This window comes from Gadus chalcogrammus, chromosome 2, assembly GCF_026213295.1.
Source record: "Gadus chalcogrammus isolate NIFS_2021 chromosome 2, NIFS_Gcha_1.0, whole genome shotgun sequence".
NCBI lineage: Eukaryota > Metazoa > Chordata > Actinopteri > Gadiformes > Gadidae > Gadus > Gadus chalcogrammus.
This window is the reverse complement of record NC_079413.1, coordinates 888,153-908,152: the sequence shown is the minus strand read 5'-3', so window position 1 is coordinate 908,152 and position 20,000 is coordinate 888,153. Positions and strand designations below refer to the sequence as shown.

Sequence of the window (20,000 nt, the reverse complement as noted above, 5' to 3'; positions counted from 1 at the left end):
GACCCCGCCCTCGCCCGCTCATCCTCCCCAGGGCACCCCCTAATGTCCCTGGACGCCGAGATACGTGGGTGACCAAAGAGCCCAGCTTTTCATTTTCAGCTTAAAAAGTACGCAGATCCTTCCAGAATCATCCGTCTCTCTCTCTTAAGAATCCGCACACCATCCTTTTATTTTTAATGCGGTGGGCAATCTGTCGCTGGATGGATTTTTGTTTGGCAGCCATTCAAACCTTTATTGTCCTCACTGCGAGCCGAGGACGACAGCGCTTTGTCAAACCAAGGCCGTGAATCCATCGGGTTTTGTTATGTTCTCATTTACTGCCAACTAAGAAATAGAGGAGAATGACAGAGTGAGAGTGTTCACAACCAAGCCTGCTAATGGAATCCGCTTTTAAGACCTTCACAGGCTCAAATAAACATCTTTTGTCTGCCCTTCGTTCTGCAAGCACTCTGCATTGTCCACATCCTGGGAGAGGGTCCACCGACTAACCCCGACCCAGTGGGACAACGCCCGCATTTAGAGTACCTTTACATTACCTTTACAGTACATTTACATTTCCTTTACATTAACATTTAGGGGATTTTGCAGAGACGCTTTTATCCAAAGCGACAACAACGGTTCAGACACACATTCACACACCGACAGGAGGTGCCAACCACGCAGGGCGACAGCCAGCTGGCCGGGAGCAGTCAGGAGGGGTCTTTCTCAGGGACACTTCGGCACTCCAGTCTTCCCGCTCTACCTCCTGAGCCACTGCCTCCAACACGATAACACTCAGAGGGACCGTGGGGTTTGACGGTCCTCTGTATCGACAAACGATCCCAGTATTCGCTTGGAGAGACGCCGTCGGCCTCGTTGTACTCGCAACTTAAATAGGATCGGGGCCAACGTAGTGGTTCCACCAAAACGTCATTCTGTCGTTCTACAGAATGTTTCAGCAACCGCAGTTCTCAATATTTTAGCTACTGATCTAAAACAGATACCAGATACGGACATACTTCTGTGGGTTCAGCGTGGAAGTGTTTAGGAGCCTAGACAGATTCAGTGTTTAGGAGCCATACCGTCTAACATTAGAGCGTCTGAGATGGTGGTGCAGAGGATCTGGGTTTGGTTCCTCCAGTTGCTGCTCCTCTCTCACTCTCTCCTCACAGAGATCTGGAAGCTCATCATCTAGTTAGTCTGCCATTGTCGTCCTTGGGGAAATATGTTCTCGGCTCGCTTCGGGGAAAACAATCATAATCCGACAGGGTGATTGTGATTGTGTTTCTTTCTGAACACTGAAACTAATAGTATAAATAACATGCAAGTCCTGCTGCTCCTGTAGGAGCCAGACGCCTCTCCCCGACCTGCTCTCTGATGGCCTACTGCAGTCAAGCCAGCCGACTCATCAAGATCGGCGGTCAAGCCAGCCGACTCAGTTTTTTGCCGTACCTGTATATACTAGCCATTACGGTAATAGCGTCTCAGAACTAGTTTCAAATAAAAGCATTCGTCGGGTACATACAAAAAGACAGTCAATACAAGCAAATACTATCAAAGGAAGTGTACGGCCGTTGTGGTATTTACTTTTGTTGTGGCACTAATAATAACAACTTATCTAATTCACTTCAACTAGCTATAAGCAAAGAGGAATCGGGGAGTCCAGGTCAAGTATAGATGGAGAGTTTATTGCCACCCGCAAACGAGAGACAACAAAGCTGAATGGTATTCGCGAATACACACTGCTGAATGATCCCGGACAGCTCCTTATATCCCCAATCCTTTACACAATACAAAGTTGGACTTTCATCAAATATTGATGTGCATAGAATGTTTTTCTGGGTCATACTGTGTGGATGTCAGCATATTCTCATGTCTTCTGGATCCCAATGTGACCTTAGAACATATATTATCCTTATACAAACAGAGATGATGCACACGTCTGAATGTAAGCATTGTCTTCAGAGAGTACATCAAATGGGAGTAGACTGGACTCTCTTACTGGTGTGACACATCAGATGGGAATGGACTGGACTCACTCACTGGTGTCACACGGCACATAACATCTAGGCCAAAGGTGATCAGCTGTTTTCCACTATTAAAGTATCTATATGATATGTAGGCCTAATAATAATCATAGTTTAACATAAAATGTAAGGTTAATTTCTACCACACTTTCAAAATAAAAGCCCACCAAACATTCCAATATGAGACATATTACATATGATTTTGAATACGATTTAAAAGAAAATGAAATCATTTCACTGCAGGGCGATAGTTCAAGACCCCACAGGGTCACCCAAGAAGTTTCAGGACATTCTGATGCGTAGTTTCAAAATAAAAGCCCACCAAATATGAGACATATTACATATGATTTTGGATTCGATTTAAAAGAAAATGCCCTGTTATTTCAGGCTCATTTTACTTCAGGGTTATAATTCCAACCCCATGGGGTCACGCAAAAGGTTTTAGAACATTCTGATGTGGAGTTTTAAAATAAAAGCCAACCAAGGTTTCCAATATGAGAAATATTACATATGATTTTGGATTCAATTTAAAATAATATGCCCTGTTATTTCAGGCTCATTTCACTTCAGGGTCATAGTTCAAGACCCCATGGGGTCACGCAAGAAGTTTCAGAACATTCTGATGTGGAGTTTCAAAATAAAAGCCAACCAAGGTTTCCAATATGAATGGTCCAATACCATTTTATTTTAAATGTAATCCAAAATCATATGTAATATGTCTCATATTGGAAACTTTGGTTGGCTTTTATTTTGAAACTCCACATCAGAATGTTCTGAAACCTCTTGGGTGACCCTATGGGGTCGTGAACTATAACCATGAAGTGAAATGAGCCTGAAATAACAGGGCATTTTCCTTTAAATTGAATCAAAAATCATTGTAATATGTCTCATATTGGAATTTTTGGTGGGCTTTTATTTTGAAAGTAAATACCACAACGGCCGTACACTTCCTTTGATAGTATTTGCTTTTATTGACTGTCTTTTTGTATGTACCCGACGAATGCTTTTACTTTAAACTAGTTCTGAGACGCTATTACCGTAATGGCTAGTATACACAGGTACGGCAAAAAACTGGGTCGGCTGGCTTGACCGCCGATCTCGATGAGTCAGCTGGCATGACCGCAGTGATGGCCTGCAGCTCATTTCACTCAAAGAGGTGTTTGGTTTTTACTTTTGTTAGAGCTCCGGCTTAATACAAGAGAGGAGCACATTGGTGTGCACTTGTAATATCATAAATTGCCCTTATTTAAAAAGCCTGGATAGAAATAACCTTTAGGCTGTTGTGTGGAGCACACAGTAACACATGTAAAGAACTGGATACAAATTTGAGACTCGATCACTCGATTCTAGGACCAGTCATCGCATCACCGCGACAGCGCCCCCCTGGTGAGAAACAGGCACTGCTGCTGATTTACCGGGGCTAACCTTGTGGGGGGGACTCAAGTACTCTGGACCAATGGATGTTTAGCACTCAAATCAAATAAATCCTTCAAGTGGTCCTTTAACACTGCGTGGCTGCAGAACTGAACCTTCACACTGATTGAATAATGAGTTTAATGTGTGGAGTAATTATTTAATAATAGTTCATTGTTTAGAAAAGACAAAAAGGAATGTAAACAAACTACCAAATAACTGATTTAATGAAACATTTTTAAAGATGGTAGGACGCATAGACTACAGCTCAATGCTTTAATCTCAAAGCAGTTGGATTATCTAACAGACTTTCATTCCATTAAATATTAATATTTCCTTAAAGGTCCCATGGCATCCCACCAGGTGTGGTGGGATTAGCCGTTTCAAGCCGTTTTGGAAATCTGCCCCATACGACATCCCAGGTGGGCGTGTCCACCTAAATGTCATAAAGGGCAGATTTCCAAAACAGCTTGTAACGGCTAATCCCACCACACCTGGTGGCAGGCCATGGGACCTTTAAATCTGGCGATGGCAAAACATGATGGGGTCACGTCGAACAGCTCGTCCTAAAGCTATCGTTTGTTCGTCTCTCGTGGGGAATAAATACCTTAAGATATTGTTTATGGGCAGCGGCACGAGTTCTTGTTAAACACCAAGTGCGGTTTTTACCTCCAAAATACAGAAAATACTCAAGTGCACATGCACGCGCGTGTGCACTTGAACCTTTGAACCGGTTTAACCGTTTTATCTGGTTCAACCGTTTGATCTGGTTTACTGCCGTCTGAATACAGTGTTGCCTAAATGATCCCTAAGTATGATCGACAATAATAATATGCACGACTCCCTGATACTAAATCCCTTAACAACAGAGCTAGGCAACCAATCAGTACTCACAGAATGTGGAGACGTCAATATAGATCTATAGTTAATCTATAGAGTTAATCATTGAACTAATCAGATGTTACCTGCCATCGTATCTCTTACAGTCGGACGGCCAAATGATGAGTCAGTATCTAGACTCAGGCCCAATCCCATTTCTACCACTTACCCCTCCCCCTTGTTTTGAAGGGGTAAAGGGAAGGGGGGAGGGGTAAGGGTACGGGGTAGAAATGGGATTGGGCCTCAGTCTCCATGACCGTGAGAGGGTAAGGGTATGAGGGTGTGATGATGGGTATGATGGCGCCTAGCACTGCTGTTAATCTGCGGGTAAATATACTTTATACTATGTTCTCGGGTGGTAAGCCATTGTGGTGGTCCCTGAGCCCAGCTGTGGGGGGTTAGAGCAGCTGGCAGCCCCTCTTCTTGGGCTTGGTGGGCTGGGGGCAGAGCACCGCGCGGATAGCCTCGTCGAACACCGTCTTCAGCCCCCGCTGGGTCAGCGCGGAGCACTCCAGGTACTTCACCGAGTCTGGGGGGGGGGGGGGGCACACACACACACACACTGAGGTTAGCACACACACATATGAGTCTATGTGTGACACACACACACACACACACACACACACACACACACACACACACACACACACACACACACACACACACACACACACACACACACACACACACACACACACACACACACACACACACACACACACACACAGCTCTGATCAGGAGCCAGCGGGCGGGGGGGGGGGGGTCTCACCGATCTCCTTGGCCAGAGCCAGGCCCTGTGGGTAGGTGATGGGGGCCAGCTTCTTCTCCTTCAGCTTCTCGATGGTCTCCTTCTCGTCCCGCAGATCCAGCTTGGTGCCCACCAGGATGATGGGGGTGGAGGGGCAGTGGTGCCGCACCTCTGGGTACCACTGAGGAGCGCACACAGGTCAGTGCACACATCTGGATACACACACAGACAGACCTCCGGGTACCACTGAGGAGCGCACACAGGTTAGTACAAACATCTGGATACAACACACACCCCTCTGGGTACCACTGAGGAGCACACACGGGTTGGTACAAACATCTGGATACAGCACACTGAGGTTAACACACACATCTGGATGTAACACAAGGAGGTTAACACACATCTGGATACATACTGGAACCCACCCACATGCACAGATGCATATACATGGCAAAGAAATACTCACAGATAAACACACACACACACACACACACGCACGTAGAGGCAGACAAACAGACACAGACGCACACTCAGATACGTTTTGCTCTGATCACATGAGGAGGCCGTCAACGTTAACTTTGCTTCTTCAAAACACGGTGCTAGTAAGGAGTGAAGCTTCCTCTGGCCTCGTTCCAATAAGCTAGTGAGCCAATATAGGGGGTCGTCCTTATTGGCTCCCCTGTGTCCCGCGGCTGTTTGTCCTGTACCCCCCCCCCCACCCCCCGACCAGAAGACCTCATCATTAAGTTCAACCACGTCACATCACTGCGATGCTGAGTGAATATAAAACGCAATAATTCAATAAAACAATATTTGCCCAAAGGTCACCGATGAGGGGTATAGACACTAATAAGCTGCTCGTTAGGCCGTAGCACTGGTTCAAGGCTACGAGGCTCGTCAAAATAGGCCTCAGGCTGGAGCCCTCCACCCACTGCCGTCTCTCCGACCATCCGTCTCCATCCCCAGTCTGTCCGCTGTGACCGGTTGTCATGGCGCTGCCTGGCTGAACTGTGATCCGTTGTCACTTTCCATTTGTTAGATGTAACGGAGTCAGCGAGCGCATTCGACTCGGTGGTGGAGACCGAGTCAGAGGGAGAACAACAGATAAACTAACCGAGAAGCCGGGTTTCCACCACACTGCCGACATCAGAGTCAAAGTCTCAGGGAGACGGAAAGCCCTTTCTTCAGCACATGCATGTCTACCCACGTGTCCAACGTCACAGCTCTGCTTCGGGGCCGTGGAAACACCCCGGGGACAAACTGATCTGCATTCAGCCCTCCCTTTACACCCTGATGAAGGGAGGAGGAGATGAGGAATGTTCTCCAGGTCTGAGCGGGCTCAGAGGAACGTTCTCCAGGTCTGAGCGGGCTCAGAGGAACGTTCTCCAGGTCTGAGCGGGCTCAGAGGAACATTCTCCAGGTCTGAGCGGGCTCAGAGGAACGTTCTCCAGGTCTGAGCGGGCTCGCAGTGCGTTGCCGTGGAGAGGACTCTCTCCACAGACCCTGAAGGCTGGGTGGTTCTCTGAGGGACAGGCTCTGTGTTCATCAGTCGGTGTCTGAGGGTATAAATACCGACTCACTGCTGCCCCCGCAGGCACCGGGGCGTAGTGCGGACTGAGTCCTGTACTAAAGAGTACCCACCATCTCACTAACGTTCTCCTGGGGTGAGACCTCAGAGTGATAAAGTAGAGCCCGCTCTGATCCGCCTCTCGGTGTGAGCTGCGTGTGATGACACACAGGATGGCACATCAAGGAAGGGAACACAAAGAGGACAGAAGGAGAGAGGAGGGAAAGGACTCGGCTCCATTGAGGAGTGCGAGGGCGTCTGGTGTGGACCAGAGACCCATTCAGAGCTCCGAGCCCTGGGGAGCGGTTCATCTGATCACAATGCTCGCTCCCTCAGGCAGGGTGCCAGGGTGCGTCCAAACAGAGGCTCCTCCCCCTCTCGGAGGCCCCGCCCCCTCTCAGGAACAACAAAGAATGCAGACGTGCTGCGGCCCGTCCCCACGGCGAAGCAGTGGTGCCACAGCTGTTTGGAAGCCCCGGTAAACACTGTAACCACGGAGAACACGGGGCCACGGTCACCAGGGGGACCAGTAACCACGGTCACCATGGTACCACGATCACCACGGTGACCAGGTGAACACTGCACCACGGTCGCCACGTCGACCACGGTCACCACGTCGACCACGGTCACCATGGGGACCACGGTACCACGGTCGCCACGTCGACCACGGTCACCGCGGTGACGGGAAACACGCATGGGGGCCGGTGTGGCTGTGGGCGGGACGGGGCTGGGGGGCGTCCACGGGGGCTCCACAGCCGTGACCCGACCACCGCCCGCCCCTCGGTCCCAAGCACCTTGTCCGTCCACACTCGGACGTCTGCCTCGCCTGGCGGCCGACCCCATGGCTGACCTCTGACCTCGCCGCCGGCTGGACGAGACACACGACGGCTGGCGTCATAACGATGGTATTTACCCTCCGAACCACCGGGACGTGTTTGGGATCGCTCCAATGAGAGGAGAGAATGGAGCAGGAACTGGCTAGCGGGCGGAGCTCCGACCGACCAGAAGCAACTGGCAGTGCGTCCGGTCTGGCGGCTTCAGGTGGCCAGGGTCAGACGACCGTGATGACAGCGGTTTGCCAACAACACACTCGGCGTTACTTCAACCATCGAGAAGGGCGGGGGGGAGATGAAGCCCCTGATTAGTCTGAATAAGCCTGCAGGAGTCTTAAGCTCAGAGTGGCTCATAACGGAGGCTGTCAGCTTTAAACAGATCATCTCAGAGCTCATAGCAGATGGACTACAGTACACCCTCTGATGACGGCGGCGGGATCGAAGCCACTGCTCCGGTAAAAAGATCACTGGGAACGGAAAATAAATGACAGGACCGCTCCAGAGTGTGAGTGTACAGGTGAGTGTGCGTCTGTGAGAGAGTGCATGTGTGAGAGAGAGAATGCGTGTGTGTGTGTGTGTATATCTGTATGAGAGTATGTGTGTATGGAGAATGCATGTGAGAGTGTGTGAAAGTGCACGTGTGCGTGACAGTCTGTGTGTGTGCGGGCTCACCTTTGCTCTGACGTTCTCAAAGGAGGCGGGGCTCACGAGAGAGAAGCAGATGAGGAACACATCCTGGAGGGGGGGTCAACACACACACACACACACACACACACACACACACACACACACACACACACACACACACACACACACACACACACACACACACACACACACACACACACACACACACACACACACACACACACGTTGTGCCTCATTAATAATGACTCACGAGGAAGCAGCAGCATTAGGGAGGAGGAGGAGGGAACATGAGGACCTCCACCTGGAGACACAGAGAGCGCCATAAGGGCTGCTTTATATTCATACTGCTTCCTGTTCTCAGCGCCGTCTCAGCTTGGCTGGGGGGAGGGCGAGGGGGGGGGGGGCGAGGTGCTACACCTCATCACCACACGCTAAATAACCACTCAGCCACGTGTAGAGCCAACGCCCACCGCCGCCACGCGGCGGGTTCACTCCGGCTGAGGGGGTCGCTTCACATCCTTCAAAACGCTCGGCTGTTGAAATAAGAGCCGGGTCGATAACGGACACCAAACACAGCCCCCGTCCCCCGCAACAGAAAGGCATTTCAATTCAGATCCTATTGTGAAAACTGTAAACGCAGGTCGCAACGGATACACCATAATCGTGTGTGTGTGTGTGTGCATCAGCTTCCGTGTGTGTGTGCATCAGTTTCCGTGTGTGTGCGTGTGTGTGTGTGTGCATTAGCTTCCGTGTGTGTGTGCGTGTGTGTGCATTAGCTTCCCTGTGTGTGTGCATCAGCTTCCGTGTGTGTGTGTGTGTGTGTGTGTGCATCAGCTTCCGTGTGTGTGTGTGTGCATTAGCTTCTGTGTATGTGTGTGTGTGTGTGTGACCACAATAGAGCCAAGTCATTGTTGGGCAGGCATGCGGGTTCCTTGAGTACGAGCACAGAGCATGTCACCGTCTAGATGGGCTGAAGAGGAGCAGTTCATGCCCCTTCATCTGGCTCCCTCCCGACGGACCACGGCTCTACGTTCACCTCGCAGGTCTGTGTCTACGTCTGCTGGAGCAAGTCACACGCTCTATGCTTACGTGTGCATGCGTTTGCGGCGTGCCTGCGTGTCTGTGTCTCTTGCTGTGTATCTGTATGCGTGTGTGTGTGCGTGTGTCAATATGCGTGCGTGTCTGTGTGTGTATCTGTGTGTGTGTGTGTGCCTGTGTCTGTGTGTGTCTGTCTGTGCGTGTGTGTGTGTGTCTGGTACCGTCTGTGGGTAGGACAGCGGTCGCAGCCGGTCGTAGTCCTCCTGTCCGGCAGTATCCCACAGCCCCAGGTTCACCGGCTTGCTGTCCACCATCACGTTGGCCGAGTAGTTATCGAACCTGAGGCACACGGCACACTTCACCTCAACAACACATTCATTCAATCCTTCATTTAGTCGTTCATTTATTTATTCATCCTCTTCGGAGGCTGGGTTTGGCTGCGATCATATGGAGCCTCTCTCTGTGTGTTACTTTGTAAAAGATAAATGATGACCTAACACACAATGTACGTTGTGTGGGGGCCTGTTGAGAGACACACGGATGTGATCCATGTTCAAGTGGGGCTGCGTCGGCCCGGTCTGACCACCAGGGGGCAGATCAGAAACAACCTAAATACCACCAGCACGCTGCCTCATCCACCTGACTCAGGGAGAACAGTATTACATTATCCTAATAATCATGTTCTTATAAAAGGAATAAAGACGATCCCCATGTTGCGCTGCTCGCTGGGTCCGCGTTATGGAGGTTTATGGTGTGAGAGATACAGCACAGAGATACAGTACGGAGATACAGTACAGAGATGGTGTATGGTTTGTTACAGTAGAGATGGTGTATGGTGGTGTGTTACAGTACAGAGATGGTGTATCGTGTGTTACAGTACAGAGATGGTGTATGGTGGTGTGTTACAGTACGGAGGTGGTGTATTGTGTGTGTTACAGTACGGACGTGCACTCACACGGTGGGGATGTACTCTCCAGGGAAGGCATTGGTGGTGTAGCTGATGAGCAGACATGTCTTCCCCACGGCTCTGAAAGACAAAGCAGGCAATCAGCATCGGACACAGACACAGGCATACACACAGACACACAGAAATGCAACAGCAGAATGTCGCAGAAAATATCAAGAATGACCATACATCATTCATACATCATTCAAAATGCCCCCCCCCCCCCCCCCAAGACCTGCCCCGTCTGTTCTGTATTCGCTCCCCAGCCCCTCATGTGAGAACAACCCCTGCTTCTCAGAAGTGGAGAGCACACGCCTTCCTTTAGAGAGGTCACACCTCACTACATCAAAGCCTCCTCTGACTTATGCTGCTCTCTGCTGTGCATCGCTTCACAAGGAACAGTCTGGTTCCTCATGTCTCTTCATAAGGAACAGTCTGGTTCCTCATAAGGAACAGTCAGGTTCCTCTCTTCATAAGGAACAGTCTGGTTCCTCATAAGGAACAGTCAGGTTCCTCTCTTCATAAGGAACAGTCTGGTTCCTCATAAGGAACAGTCAGGTTCCTCATGTCTCTTCATAAGGAACAGTCTGGTTCCTCATAAGGAACACTGAGGTTCCTCATGTCTCTTCATAAGGAACAGTGGGGTTCCTCATAAGGAACACTGAGGTTCCTCATGTCTCTTCATAAGGAACAGTGGGGTTCCTCATAAGGAACACTGAGGTTCCTCATGTCTCTTCATAAGGAACAGTGGGGTTCCTCATGTTGCGTCCCAAGGAACCTTGGGGTCCCTCACGGGGGCCGTCCCGAGTGGATCTGTGTTCCTGCAGAGAGCTGAACTCTGCGGAGTGCTCCCAGCGCGGAGCGTGTTCAGGCAGGAGGAGGAATGTCTCCCCTGCCTCCACGTCTCCTCGCCTGTTCTGACGCTTTCTGGGCGCGGGCGAGCGAGAAAGGACGCCCCGGGCATGTTCCCTAGGAGAACCGTGTTCACTAGGAGAACCGTGTTCCCTAGGAGAACGGTGTTCACTAGGAGAACCGGTGTTCCCTAGGAGAACGGTGTTCACTAGGAGAACCGTGTTCACTAGGAGACCAGTGTTCACTAGGAGAACCGTGTTCACTAGGAGACCAGTGTTCACTAGGAGAACGATGTAGGCTTAGAACCATCTTTTGTGACATGTATAACACATGTAGACGGATGGTAAAGTCACATCAGGTGGAGAATGTTAACTAAATACAACATAGTGAAGAAGGACAGTCAATACGTTCTGAACACGTTCCTGTCATTGCATGTATAGATATCTTTGTGAGCATCTGCCCGTGTAGATGATAAGAAGGTCTACAGTAAATCAGAATGAGGAGCAGACACACACCAAGAACCCCACACAGCCACATGCTAACCGACACACACACTCACACCCCCGGACACACACACACACACCCAGACCAAGACCCTTCATCAGCAGCCTGTGCAGGGGGGAAATCTGCTCTGCCCTCACTGCAACTTTGCTGTGCATGCATCCTCCTCAAGATGGATACCACGACGGGGTGGCCGTTAAGGAGAGTAGGTTCACCACAGGGGCCGTGCGCAGACGGCGTGTGACTCATGCGCTTGTTTTCGTAAATATGCATGGATGTATGCGTGTGTTGTTGAGTATGTGATGCTGCAGAGTTTACCTTTGGGATGGGGATCGTGTGCATGTGTGTGCGTTTGTCTAAATGTGCGCACGTGCATGCGTGTGCACGGGTGTCTATGTGTGTGTTTCTATGTGCGTGTCTATATGTGTGTGCGTCTGTGTGTTTGTGTGAATGCACGGGGGATGACCGCAGCTTGTCAAACAATCTGTTAAAACATTCTGTCAGCATGAATCCAGTTATTAAACGGTGGTGTGTGGCTGGCATCCCTCCTCCTCCTCCTCCTCGTTCCCTGAGCTAGAGCCTTCCCAGGACGTGTCGAGCCATCAGGACCACAGCTCTACCGACTCTAACAGTAACTCTGTTCAGTTGTGATGAAATTTCAATTCATAGACTAAAAGATTTGAATAGACTAAAAAGTATTGTTAGTTGCAGCCCTGCATATGACATTTATAAGTCAGTTTGTAAAACTGCATACACAGATCACATTTTAACATAGTAGACACAAAAACATATGTAGTCATCAGCAGAAAATGCTGAAAGAAAATGTTACATGATGTAACTGCTTTGGGTTTACCAAACGTTAACGCCACCAGAATAGGTCATATATGCTAAGAAACCTACATAGAATAAAAGCACACATGGAATCCAGTCCATCTAACCCAGCAACATGAACCCATGGTCACCGTACAAAGCACCCAAATAACTAACCTTATTCAGAGAATAACCTGCACACAAGGAAAGGGAAGGGAAGGAGGTCCAGGCTCCTCTGAGTCATGGCGGGTTACCATCATGGCTCCTTCCTAGAGCTCATACAGATGCCTCACCACTCGGCCCAGAGCAGTCAGGGTGAGCTCTCTCGCTCAGGGGCACCTCGGCACTCTGCTAGGAGGAGCCGGGGAGCGAACCAGCAACCTTCCGGTTAACAGTCAACCCGCTCAAACCTCCTAAGACACTGCCGCCATAAACACACAGACTGGTGTCTCACTACGCCTGGGCAAGAACCAGGCTCACCAAACCCCGGAGAATCGACCAGCCTGAACAGGACGTGGTGCGCAGAGCGATTTCAAGTCACCTGTGACTAACGCAAGTTAATGACTGTTACTTCAAGGCCAACGGCAGGTAGCAGGAGGCCTCCTACGGTGTCAGAGGGCGGCCACTCCTCGCCAAACCCCCGCCTGCCGAGGACGAAGTCCTGCAGCTCGAAGCAGACGAGGACTCGAGCGAGGAGGGACCGAAAGAGGAACTGGGGCCTCAGCCCAGCACGGGAAGTGGTTTAGTCATTTCAAATGGGGAAGAGAAGGCCAGTCCTCTACCTCCATGCATTGCAATGAAGACGTTTAGCTAGAGAGCAGAACTCAAGAGTAGTCATCAGCCCAGAGCCAACCTTACCCACTCAGTCACTTCCTCATTAGAACTGATAAGCATCCATTTTGTTTGAAATATTGAACTTTAGTGCAGCATTCGGACCCTCTGTCTCCCTGAAGTGTGACTGTGTTGAACTCTATAAGGTAGGATTATCTTTCTCTACACAGTGAAGCTATTTCAGAGCCTTTGAGCAGAACCTGTCTGAGGAACCAGACCAGGAGCTCCTCTTTCCACCAGGTAATGGACCAGATACAAGACCACACGTTCTCACCAGACCACAATTAGACCAGGAGAGACACACCAGACCACACGTAAGACCAGGAGAGACACACGTTAGACCAGGAGAGACACACCAGACCACACGTAAGACCAGAAGAGACACATGTTAGACCAGGAGAGACACACCAAACCACACGTAAGACCAGAAGAGACACATGTTAGACCAGGAGAGACACACCAGACCACACGTTAGACCAGGAGAGACACACGTTAGACCAGGAGAGAGCCACCAGAGCACCATGGCACCCTTCCTCTCAACAGGTCTTAAAGTTTTAAACCCAGAAGCCCAGAACTCGACTTCCCTAATGAAACCAGTAGGAAGTGAACATAAGAACGAAGTGAACACCAGTAAGACCATTACGAAGTGAACACCAGTAAGGCCAGTACGAAGTCAACATCAGTACGAGGTGAACACCAGTACGATACGCGGCGGACCAGTACAGGCGGACAAGTAGGACCAGTAAAGGCGGACCACACTCACCCGTCCCCCACGACCACACACTTGATGGCTTGCATCGCCCAAACTTTTCCCAAACACTTCAAGAGGAGAACGAAGTCGGCCTAAACTCCTCACGCGCGGCGCTAAAGTGTAAAAGTTCGCGGGACACGGCTCGACTTCGTGCTCGTGCTGTCGGAGTCTCGTTCTGTGGCGCGCCCGAGAACGCGACGGATCCGAGTCGCGCGCTGCGTGTTGACATCCAGGAAGTGGCGACCAGCGCCCCGCTGCGCGGCGCGAGGCGGACTAAAAACCACAGGACTACAGACCGGGAGCACTGGGAGAGTTGTGTCCACTGGTGTTGATTAAAATATCGTCAGAGCCAAATTCATGTTCAGGGACCCGAACCATGAGCTGATTTATAGGGTTTAATAACGATGAACTGTTTTGACGGAAGTGTGTGCGTGTGCATGTTATTGCCGTGCACGCTAGAGGGGGCCAGATGTTCAGAAAGGGCCCCACGTTAGTTTCTGCCTCTCACCCAAATAAAGAATGCTTCAATATGAATTCTCTCTCTCCCTCTCTCTCTCTCTCTCTCTCTCTCTCTCTCTCTCTCTCCCTCTCTCTCTCTCTCTCTCTCTCTCTCTCTCTCTCTCTCTCTCTCTCTCTCTCTCTCTCTCTCTCTCTCTCTCTCTCTCTCTCTCCCTAGGTCTAACTGTAGCCTACTCTTGTAACACTGGGACATCATCTATCGACTAGGGCCTGTCACATAACAGAGTCCTTCTTAGCTGACAGTGTCTGTAGTTTAGCCTGGCTCAGAGACTATTACAATGTCTGTAGTGTAGCTCAGAGACTGTTAGAGTGTCTGCAGCGTAGCTCATAGACTATTACAATGTCTCTAATGTAGCTCAGAATCTATTTCAGTGTCTTTAGTGTATAGCTCAGAGACTATTTCTGTGTCTACGTCCGGCCTCTTCGCCGTGCTCCGTGACACATTTCCTCTAAGTCTTCAGATGCTGCTCCGTCAACAACATGGCCTGTCGCAGAAAAGACAGCTTCCTCTGGGGAAGAGGTAGGCCACTGCTGCTATCATTTCTACCCTTCTGGAGCTGGTTCTAGTGTTTTTGAGGATTCCTATTGCGAGTCGTTCTATCAGTAGTGTCCTTAGAACAAGGTCCTTCTAACGTCAGTGATCTTAGTGATTTTAGAGTTTTGTGTTTGAGTTTATGTCTATTTATTTAATGAATGAGTGAATGAGTCAAAGTAAATACGCTGTTATCTAGAATGTGTTCATGTGTTTTAAATGAGTGCCGTGTTATCGCTGTCAGATCAAGAGCTTCACTCTTCCCTCCGAGGTGATGGAACACATGTGTTTCTCTTGTCCCTGGATTACGGGTTTTTCTCCGGTACTGAGGACTCTGTCTGGGCTCTCGTTCCATAGGGAAGCGCTTTGAGACTCGAATATAATGTAGGAATTATGAACACAAACTGTCTGACGACTCAAACAGGCATCGCATTCGTGACTTCGCAGTGCAGTACATGTCTGCGGTCAGACCTCAGCGTGAAGAATCAGTGGTTAGAGAAGGGGGTTATTCAAGGATGTGGTCTGAGGGCTGCTGGGGACAGGTCAGTGTGGTCATCTCCTCCGCCCTGAGTGAGGAGTCCAGCCTGGACTCCTCACTCAGGGAGCTATAGGAGGAGGAGGAGGAGGAGGAGGAGGAGGAGGAGGAGGAGGAGGACGAGGAGGAGGAGTAGGAGTAAAGAGTCCAGTCCCCCCTGGATTGGGGCTGGACCCCTCACTCCTCATCCTAGGAGAGGAGGAGGAGGAGGAGGAGGAGCAGGATGAGGAGGAAGAGGAGGAGGAGGAGGAGCAGGAGGAGGAGGAGGAGGAGGAGGAGGAGGAGGAGGAGGAGGACAGTCCAGTCCCCCTAGCTCCCTGTTTGAGGAGGAGGAGTGAGAAGCCCCTTCCCCCTAGCTCCTCTCCTGATAGCCTATACCGCCGTGCTCACAGAGCAGACTGAACGCTGCGTTCTCTCCGTCCCCAGCCGAGAGGACGGCCCTCAAGTCCTCCCGACCTCACCGAGGGGACCCCGGCGATGACGTCCAGGTACGGATTCACCACCGCCGTGATGTCCCAGTGTAACCACCCCCATGACCCCATGAGGCCTCCCGTCCACCCTGGTCCCAGTGTGTGTGTGTGTGTCTGTGTGTGTGTGTGTGTGTGTGTGTGTGTGTGTGTGTGTGTGTGTGTGTGTGTGACGTGTGTCTCTGCTTCGTCTCCTCTCTGACCCTCTGTCCCACACCCGCCGCAGACCCTGCAGGAGTCAGAACGCGTCGCCGTGGAAACACCGGTCAGCACGGAGCTCGGCGAGCAGAAGTGAGTCTGAGACGTATCGGTTCCTCTATTGGAATGAATGAGAGACTTTAGCGCTCGCCCCGTCAGCCTGTCCCCCAGCGCCCACCTCCCGCCGCCGCAGTCACGCCTCAGACTGACAATCAGAGGCGGTTAATTAGCGCGGGCACCGGTGGAACGAGCCGAACCCGGGCGGCAGAACACAGCGTCTGTCTCCAGGTCTCGGTTTCATTATGTCTGGCCGTCATTATTATTCTGAGGAAGAGAGAGCGTCCTAAACACGTGGAACAGGTTCACCCTCCACGCGGTCTGTCTGGGCTCCTTTGCACAATGGAGAGGCCACGCCCCCCTCCCTGGAGGGGCCGGTCACGTTACACACAGAGCTGCCCTCATCCACCATCTGCCACTCTGTGTGGCTTTGGATGTAGTTGATTTGGTTGTCCGTGACAGGAGTGCCTGTAATATGCAGGCGTTATCCTGTATTTATCGTAATATACATTACATTTTTTCTTTCTCAAGCCTATTTATCTTTCTAGTATATTTACATGTTTGGCTATCATATTCATATTTCTATAATATATTATGAACTTTTAGGACTTCAGGCCCAGTCTGATGCTGTGTTGTTCTTTGCACCAACAAACTATGTTGTGTGTGTGTGCGCGTGCGTGCGTGCGTGCGTGCGTGCGTGCGTGCGTGCGTGCGTGCGTGCGTGCGTGTGTGCGTGCGTGCGTGCGTGCGTGTCGGGGTCTGTTTCCCCCTCTGCAGGTCATTTAAAGGAACTCAGTAAAGAGTATTTCTGCCACTTCTGTAAAGAGCTCACTCTTACTTAAGAGCAAACATAACGATTGTCTTCTGAATTCGTCTCTTTGTTCCCTGGCAGGAAAAACACTTTAAGGAACCGGATCTTCTTGTGTGGAAAAAAGAAATTCAACATGGACCCCAAAAAGGTGAACCACATGTCTCTGTTTGACTAAACAATCTGAAGATAAGGTCCAGGGGCAACATCTCAAGTTTTCCTCTCAAGGAAAGAAACTAAATGAACCGCCCCCTTCAGACAGATTGAGTGAGTCAGCCATCAGACTTCAATTATGAATCAACAGTCTGAGCAGCATCAGACCCAACGGCCCCAGACCCAACCAACACCCCAGACCCAACCAACGCCCCCAGACCCAACGCCCCCAGACCCAACCAACGCCCCCAGACCCAACCAACGCCCCCAGACCCAACCAACGTCCCCAGACCCAACGCCCCCAGACCCAACCAACGCCCCCAGACCCAACGCCCCCAGACCCAACCAACGCCCCCAGACCCAACCAACGCCCCCAGACCCAACCAACGCCCCCAGACCCAACCAACGTCCCCAGACCCAACGCCCCCAGACCCAACCAACGCCCCAGACCCAACGCCCCCAGACCCAACCAACGCCCCCAGACCCAACCAACGCCCCCAGACCCAACCAACGCCCCCAGACCCAACCAACGCCCCCAGACCCAACCAACGCCCCCAGACCCAACGCCCCCAGACCCAACCAACGCCCCCAGACCCAACCAACGCCCCCAGACCCAACGCCCCCAGACCCAACGCCCCCAGACCCAACGCCCTCAGACCCAACCAACGCCCCCAGACCCAACCAACGCCCTCAGACCCAACCAACGCCCTCAAACCCAAGCCCCTTGGCCATCACAGACCATCAGTTGGTCCATCAGTTGGTCCATCAGTCGGTCCATGAGAGGGTCACTATCAGTAGGTCCATTCACTCTTGAATGGGGGGGGGGGGGGGGGGGGGGTTGGGGCAGAATGTAGAGATGGATCCCTACATGGCAGGAAGTGGAGCAGGGTGACGTAGCACGTTAGCAGAACTGCTAACCACCCCTACGCCTCGGCCGCTCGGGAACGTGAAAGCCTCTTCCTGTTTCACTGAAGCGGAACGGAAACACAGTCGAACCACCACACGCAGAGAGAGAGCGAGAGAGAGAGAGAGAGAGAGAGAGAGAGAGAGAGAGAGAGAGAGAGAGAGAGAGAGAGAGAGAGAGAGAGAGAGAGAGAGAGAGAGAGAGAGGGGGAGACAGAGAGAGAGAGAGAGAGACAGAGAGAGGGGGAGAGAGAGAGAGAGGGAGGGAGAGAGAGAGAGAGAGCGAGAGAGAGAGAGGGAGAGAGAGAGAGAGAGAGAGAGAGAGAGAGAGAGAGAGAGAGAGGGGGAGAGAGGGGGAGAGAGAGAGAGAGGGAGGGAGAGAGAGAGAGAGAGAGAGAGAGAGAGAGAGAGAGAGAGGAGTGGGGGAGAGAGAGAGAGAGAGAGGGGGAGTGAGAGAAGAGAGGGGGAGAGAGAGAGAGAGAGAGAGAGGGGGGGGGGGGGTTGAATTGAGACAGATCGCGTGAGAGAGAGTCAGGGTTTGAAGGGAGATTTTGTCATGTTGGCGGGGGGTAGAAGTCACTCAGAGCAGACACAAAGTAGAACGTCTGAACTGAATCTGACATGCACTCGTTTTGGAGAAGTTCTCAACTGCAGGCTATTTTGTAGCCCCCCCCCCCCCCCCCCCCCCCCCCCCCCCCCCCCTGCCGTCACCGTCTGGGGTCTCACTACACTTTGACCTGGAGGTGACCGTCTGCAGTCTGTATCTTCTGGCTGAGCTCAGGCCCCAGCAGCGGCTCCAGATCACACTAATGAAGCTCCACCTCACAGGCTGAAGGGCGGGATCCAAACATGTAGTACAGCCCTCCTTCTGAGCCTTTAGAGGGACCAGGGTCAGGGTCAGGGTCAGTCTTAGGGTCAGGGTCGGGGTCAGGGTAAGGGTCAGGGTTAGGGTCACCCAGTCACTCTGGTATTTCAGGCAGGTTTGTGAAGCCATCATGGGACGTGGAACCTCAGCCAATCAGAAAGAGCAATGGGAAGCAGTGTTGTAGGGGGGGGGGCTGTCTGGAGGGGATACAGGCTCCTGATTGGTGCACAGATGGATTGTGGGGTTATAGCTGCGTGGATGGGAATGATTCATTGTTTATGACGACTTTTAAGTTATTGGTTCTAAGCCCGGACACGTTCATGATTCCTAAAGCCTGCAGGGATTCTCGTTTCCCACGCCTACTATCAGAAGGGCCTCTCTCTCTCTCTCTCTCTCTCTCTCTCTCTCTCTCTCTCTCTCTCTCTCTCTCTCTCTCTCTCTCTCTCTCTCTCTCTCTCGCTCTCGCTCTCGCTCTCTCTTCCTCTAAACTCATGTATTTCTTGTGTTTTCAGGGCATTTGTTATCTGGTAGAAAACAACTTCTTGGAATGGAGAGCAGAGTCTGTGGCCGAGTTCATCTATAAAGAGGAAGGCTTGAACAAAACGGCCATCGGGAACTTCCTGGGAGAGAGGTCAGCCCCCCCCCCCCTCACTACCCTATATTTATAGATATACAGTATATATATATGTATATATATATATATATATATATATATACCTGAAGTGTTTCACACGTGGGCAGTGAGCAGCTGAAGTCGTGTTGCTTGTTCTGTCAAGGCCACACATGGTTGTTGCGTTGGTGACTTATACCGTCAGTAACAGAAGGAGGATTGTTGCGTGGGACGGAGCGACAGCTTTATTGTGTTTCCGTGGCAACAGGGAGGACATGCACATCGAGGTCCTGAAGGCCTTCGTCAACCTGCACCAGTTCTTCCACCTCAACCTGGTGCAGGCGCTAAGGTGGAGTGGAGTGCACGCACGCACACACACGCACGCACGCACGCACGCGCACACATATGTAGACGCAGGCACACACACACACACACACACACACGTGCAGGCACACGTGCAGGCACACACACATACACATGTACGATAGCATGCACGCACACAAACACGCCCGCACACAAAGCCATAAACA

The 20,000-nt window shown here is 51.2% G+C and overlaps 2 protein-coding genes across 3 annotated transcripts in view; one reads left to right on the top strand and one right to left on the bottom strand.

Annotated features, from left to right (window-relative positions):
- rac2 (Rac family small GTPase 2) overlaps window positions 1-14,182 on the bottom strand; it is a 14,199-nt gene extending 17 nt beyond the window's left edge. Inside the window, exons 1-6 of one of the 2 annotated variants that reach the window (XM_056611059.1) lie at window positions 13,836-14,182; window positions 10,088-10,159; window positions 9,354-9,471; window positions 8,119-8,181; window positions 5,065-5,227; window positions 1-4,828 (exon numbers count right to left, since the gene is read on the bottom strand). The exon at window positions 1-4,828 is cut by the window's left edge and continues 17 nt beyond it. In XM_056611059.1, the coding sequence (XP_056467034.1) occupies window positions 4,542-4,828; window positions 5,065-5,227; window positions 8,119-8,181; window positions 9,354-9,471; window positions 10,088-10,159; window positions 13,836-13,870 (738 nt within the window). In that variant the 5' untranslated portion in view covers window positions 13,871-14,182 and the 3' untranslated portion in view covers window positions 1-4,541. The remainder of the gene's footprint in view (window positions 4,829-5,064; window positions 5,228-8,118; window positions 8,182-9,353; window positions 9,472-10,087; window positions 10,160-13,835) is intronic. The other variant, XM_056611055.1, reaches the window with a different exon arrangement.
- A 359-nt stretch (window positions 14,183-14,541) lies between these two features.
- LOC130405432 (cytohesin-3-like) overlaps window positions 14,542-20,000 on the top strand; it is a 10,257-nt gene continuing 4,798 nt past the window's right edge. Inside the window, exons 1-6 of the mRNA XM_056610508.1 lie at window positions 14,542-14,862; window positions 15,836-15,897; window positions 16,103-16,167; window positions 17,024-17,090; window positions 19,373-19,491; window positions 19,739-19,819. Of these exons, the coding sequence (XP_056466483.1) occupies window positions 14,823-14,862; window positions 15,836-15,897; window positions 16,103-16,167; window positions 17,024-17,090; window positions 19,373-19,491; window positions 19,739-19,819 (434 nt within the window). The 5' untranslated portion in view covers window positions 14,542-14,822. The remainder of the gene's footprint in view (window positions 14,863-15,835; window positions 15,898-16,102; window positions 16,168-17,023; window positions 17,091-19,372; window positions 19,492-19,738; window positions 19,820-20,000) is intronic.